Raw genomic sequence first — 5,735 nt, 5'->3', positions numbered from 1 at the left:
CACAGGTACCTATACGCCCGCGAGAACGCACGCACGCACATAACAGATAGCTATATACGCGCGCGAGCACGCATGCACATAACAGGTACCTATACGCCCGCGAGAACGCACTCACGCACATAACAGATAGCTATATACGCGCGCGAGCACGCATGCACATAACAGGTACCTATACGCCCGCGAGAACGCACGCACGCACATAACAGATAGCTATATACGCGCGCGAGCACGCATGCACATAACAGGTACCTATACGCCCGCGAGAACGCACGCGCGCACATAACAGATTATTAACCCGCGCCAGTCGGCAAATTTTCACGTCTCTATATCTTAGTGAACGGAAAACCCTTATTATAACGGATCACATGCATCACGTTGTTGTATGAAATAGTAACCCAAATTACGTCTGTCAGTCAATTTTCAAGTCTGTACGAAGATTATTAACCGAGAATAAGCAATTTTTTTAAGAAATGACGGCGGCCATTTTGAATTCAAGATGGTGGCCGTAAACGCCATTGGATCACATGCATCACGTTGTTGTATGAAACAGTAACCCAAATTACGTCTGTCAGTAAATTTTCAAGTCTGTACGAAGATTATTAACCGAGATATAGCTATTTTTTAAGAAATGACGGCGGCCATTTTTAAATTCAAGATGGCGGCCGAAGTTGTAGTTGGATCGCGTGTGTCCTGCTTTTAAATGAAAGAGCTTACAAAAGTATGCAATTGTACCAATTTTCATACTTTTTTCACAATTTGAACGATTTTTTTCTAATCTACTGTACTATTAGTAAATTTTAATATAGTGCTGTAGTATTCTTGGTAATTTAAGTATAAATAGAAAAACTGTGTAGAATTAGAAAAACAAGTAAATAATGACACCCTATAGCCACGTCACTTTGTTTCTGAATAGTTTTTACGCAAACACCTCAAACTGTTTCTCGATAATTTTGCCTGAAATTATTACAAATACCTTGAACACATGCGTGAATATGTTATACAAGTGTATGTACACGAAAGTCTCTATTCATACATGTAATGCGTTGGGTTTTTCTGTTCTGTAGACACTGTTCTGGTGGTCGACATGGAGCAGCCAGCAAAATGGACGGCGCTGTCCGACATTCTCAAGGAGATAGATGGTGAGAACAAGATGGCCGACACCGGTGCTCAGGAGCTGGGAGAGGTTCTTGTCTGCACCGAGGATGATGTAATAGCAGAGCAGCTTCGTGAGGTGAGCCAGAGATCTTATATAGGGGGTGGAGAGGCATCAGCTATGTCAAAGAGAACAGAAGGCACTGTGGAATGAATGACATGTGGTATACTTGGTTCTGAAGAAATGGGATGAGATTGCAATGCAGGATATATTATTCAAGGATGACAATTCATGCTCTGTGCTTAAAAGCTGCAGTGGTGAAGGTAGAGTCCCAGCAACTTGATGGAGTATGTACACGTGTTTCAGCTTGTTGAGATTCGAAGATACGTTGCGTATTATCTGATGCATACGTAGTGGATCTATTTCATCTCGTGTTGCGATTTCTGCGTGCAGGAGATAGTGAGCTATGGTTTGTATTCTGTTTTTTTACGATAGTATCTGGAAAACGGAGCACAATCCGTTCTGACACGGCTGTATAACAGCACGATTGCTGCCAAGCAGGGAAAGCCACCGCTGTCCCTCGGTGATCAGGTGAGACGGCGTGTGTGGTTGCACATGCATTCGTGCATGCTCGATGTCAGGAGAATGGTGGTGCTGGTGTTAGTGGTGGTGATGGCTGTGGTTGTTGTAACAGCAGCTCAAGTCATGCTGGTGAAGGTGAGGAGGATACTTATGGTGGTGATGGTGATAATAATTAAACGATAATGATGATAACGGTGCTGCTGCTGATAGCAAAGACGATGACAACAATGAAGATGGCATCTAGTTTTGTTGTTCAACTGGTTAATATACTCACGTGGCAAGATATTTGCTGTCTGTTTCATGTGCTCCATTTCCAAAGAGCAGTAACCTTATGAAATATCAGCAGTAAATAATCTCGGATTGATTTGAGAATATTAACTCATGGAAATATGTTTATATGTGTGTATGTACTCTGCAGAAAAATGGAGGAAAATACAAGGGAAAGTCTTCCTCCAAAGCAAAGGCCAAGAACACCCATAACCCAATTTTACCAGATATATTGGATGACACAGAAGAAATACAGTCGAGTGTTTCTGGTGATGACAAGAAAGAACAAGAGAATGCTAGCTGTTACTATAAAATTCTGTCTAGTCCAATTGTCATTATTCACCCACTTCATGGTAACAGTGACCCGTACAGCCTCAGCCGTGTTCTACACCAGGTGGAGCCACGGTTTGTGGTATTATATGATATTGATCTGGCATTCATCAGGCAATTGGAAGTCTACAAAGCGGCAAGGCCAAATATGGCTTTGCGCGTTTACTTCATGATGTACGCTGACTCCACGGATGAGCAACGCTACCTCACCATGCTACGCAAGGAGAAGGAAGCATTTGAGTTTCTCATCAGAGAGAAGGCAGTGAGTATACGACCATTTATTTGTTACAGCTGTCAGAGATTTTCTTGGATGTAAATTTTTGGAATCGTTGCATCGTTTTCTATTTTTAAGCGTTCGTTGTCATCACCAAGTGCTTATGCATCTAAACATCTGCTGGTAAATGGGAATCGATTATTGACTGTCTTCACTAATCCTGACACTGTTGTCAGTCGATGGTCATACCGGAGGAATACGACGGGAAATCGAGCAATAACCCGATCCTCGAACGAGGCGTTAAGTCGGCCAATCAGACAGTGAGCACGAGAAAAGGTGGCGCCTCGCAGCAGCCGGTGGAGAGCGACGTACGACAGAAGATCCTCGTCGACATGAGAGAGTTCCGCAGCGAGCTGCCGTCACTGCTGCACCGGCGTGACATTGACATCGTGCCACTCACGATAGAGGTGATCGCTGATGCTCTGCCTCATGCTTAATTCCTATAGCGGCGTTGCATAACCATGATATTCTGATGCTCACGCAGTGGTTAGCACGTGTGTCTCTTCGTCACGTTTGCATCTGGGCAGAAAGGGGTCAGCCGGAAATGCAGTGAAGGATAGAATAAATGTGAATGCTATTCGAGAAATTCTGGTGAACTGAAACTGAGAAAGCTCTATCAGCTAGACATGTGCGAACAAACGGAGAATGGTGATGCAAGTTCATCGAGGTCATTTTAAATAAACTGTGATAAACACTAAACATCATAATAACTTTTGGTACCAATGAGCGATGATTGTGATCTGTTTTAAGTAATGTTTCCATGTGCAGGTTGGTGATTATATTCTGACACCAGAGGTTTGCGTGGAGAGGAAAAGCGTGAGTGACCTAATCGGGTCACTTAACAATGGCCGCCTCTACAACCAATGTTTAGCGATGTCTCGCCACTACAAGCGACCTGTGCTGCTCATCGAGTTTGATCAGAACAAGCCATTCTCCTTACAGGTTTTTATCAGCTGCCTTTGCAGAATTTATATCAAAGTGGGAAAGGTTCTGGCCCCCCAGTGACGCCTCTGCATAATGTGGCACTTAAGTGCCGTCTGGGCGAATTTGTCGAAGTATGGCAGCAGCTTTTATTCCTGAGCTTGTGTTCACTCGCGTAGTGGGGTAATGTTGATTGGGACTGGCACACGTAATATGTCGTAATGAATATACAGTCCGGCTTTGCTGCACGTTTGTCTGTAATCCACAGATCATGTAAATGCCAATCAATTGGTGCCACGTTACATTAGGTATCCATTCGTTGCTTTCAAATTTCGTGTCTCTACTCTCAGTTTCAGGGCAAATCATCGACAATGTCTAATGACATCCAGTCCAGTGACACACTGTCAAAGCTGACACTACTAACGCTTCACTTTCCCTTGCTAAGAATTCTGTGGTGCGCCAGCCCCTATGCCACAGCTGAAATATTTGGAGAACTCAAGGTAACCAGCCATTCTTACAACTGCATTCTCCAAAATTGACTTGTTTTGTAGGCTTCTCTGCTATAAGTGGAACCAAAGGTTATCCTAACTGGCACGTTTATTCTAAAAATCGATTTTTGTCATGTGGGCTCCACTATATACTTTTTCCACTATATGCAAAAGAAAAGGTTATCTGCCTCGTATCTTTATCGTCGAGAATTATTTCTATTGCGTAGGGTCATCAGGTTTCATATTAGCTAGGGGTGGGACAATACGGGTAGCTCACGATATATGATCCTTAGCATGATACTGTCAGGAGAAACTACCGAACAAGCTATACACTCAATCGGAACTCTGCTGATTGTGTGATCGCTAAAAAATTTGGATTATGGAATACTTAGTAAACAAGTGCTATGGATTTTCAAAGGGTCTTATGCTTATTTTTTTTATTTTTTTCCATAATCGTCCCACCCATAGTACTAGTGTAACAATTATGTGGATGCCAATTGTATTTTAAATAGTATATGTCATAGTGCTCTACGTTTTTCTCTAGTCCTATGTGGGTTCATCTTTCTCTCTAAATTTTGCATGCAGGTGGATAAAGAGCAACCAGATGAAGCAGCTGCAAAGGCCATCACAGTAGCATCCTGTGAGTTCTCATTACCTGGTATGGACCGGTTTAACCATAATACCCAGGTAAGCTCATCATAGCATTGGCTAAATGGCCTGCCTTCACTAGTGTCTATGCTTTGTTTGATGTTATGGAAACGGGTGGTACAGTTAAAGAATTTGTGTATTGAGAGCATGTTTGTGAATTGAGCTTCAGTTCCTCTTCCAGGAGTCAGGTAATTGGGAAGTCATTAAATATGTAGTAAAATGTTGATAAATATATAAAGTGCATGATTAATGTCTAATGCATATACATATCATCAGGGATTAATAATGACAAACTGAATGACTGAAATGAATGAATGACTGAATGAATGAAATGACTGACTGAATGAATGAATGAATGAATGAATGACTGAAACAATAATGACAATTTGTCATTATTAACCCCTGATATCATGAATGCGTCACGTCAAATGTGGCCATTTCAAATCTTGTGCGTCCATCAATTCTCTAGGACTTTGTCATGAAGCTGCCTGGTGTGAGTTCTAAGAACTACCGACAGCTACTGTCTAAAGTTCGTGATCTTGCCGAACTTGTCTCGCTGACTGAAGAGAGACTCGGGGAGATTCTTGACAACAAAGCATTTGGCAAACAACTGTATGAGTTTATCCATAAAGAGAAGGAGGAATCCAAGACAAAAGGCAAATCTTCCTTCCATAGCAGGAGATGGAGGAGATAGCATACGTTCTGCATTATTTTATTTTAAAACAGTGTAAGATTTATCTATCTATGTGTGGATTCTGTCTGTATCTATCTATAAATGATCTACGATGATAGTCATCGTATTTCCTCAATTGTATTTTGCCCTGAACTTATACTCACTACCTGTGATATCTGCATTGTATAGAGGTTTTTCGAATTAATTGTGTGTTTGAATGTGATTGTAAATTTTTATTTAATTAAACACATCAGAAAGTTTATCTCGTGGCTTAAAGGTTTGTGCACTACCCTTACTAGTACTTTAAAAGACCTGGAATTCCCATTAGGCCAAGTTGAAACCCTCACTAACCAGCATATACCAATGCAAGATTTTATTACCTATGTGAGCGGGATCCAAAGAGATAACCATATTAGATGAATATTAACTGAACAATAAATGCAATTTTATAGTAATCTA

At 41.5% G+C, this 5,735-nt stretch overlaps 1 protein-coding gene across 1 annotated transcript in view; it reads left to right on the top strand.

Annotated features, from left to right (window-relative positions):
* Nucleotides 1-5,735, top strand: part of LOC106821406 (DNA repair endonuclease XPF-like) — an 18,208-nt gene extending 12,473 nt beyond the window's left edge. Inside the window, exons 10-17 of the mRNA XM_014826189.1 lie at nt 1,065-1,231; nt 1,589-1,684; nt 2,094-2,534; nt 2,723-2,953; nt 3,315-3,488; nt 3,818-3,967; nt 4,541-4,642; nt 5,073-5,735. Coding sequence (XP_014681675.1) covers nt 1,065-1,231; nt 1,589-1,684; nt 2,094-2,534; nt 2,723-2,953; nt 3,315-3,488; nt 3,818-3,967; nt 4,541-4,642; nt 5,073-5,297 — 1,586 coding nt within the window. The 3' untranslated portion in view covers nt 5,298-5,735. The remainder of the gene's footprint in view (nt 1-1,064; nt 1,232-1,588; nt 1,685-2,093; nt 2,535-2,722; nt 2,954-3,314; nt 3,489-3,817; nt 3,968-4,540; nt 4,643-5,072) is intronic.

The sequence above is a fragment of the Priapulus caudatus genome, unplaced genomic scaffold, assembly GCF_000485595.1.
Source record: "Priapulus caudatus unplaced genomic scaffold, Priapulus_caudatus-5.0.1 Scaffold4, whole genome shotgun sequence".
Lineage (NCBI taxonomy): Eukaryota > Metazoa > Priapulida > Priapulimorpha > Priapulimorphida > Priapulidae > Priapulus > Priapulus caudatus.
Note: the sequence above shows the minus strand (reverse complement) of the source record. Positions and strands in the feature narration are given on the sequence as shown.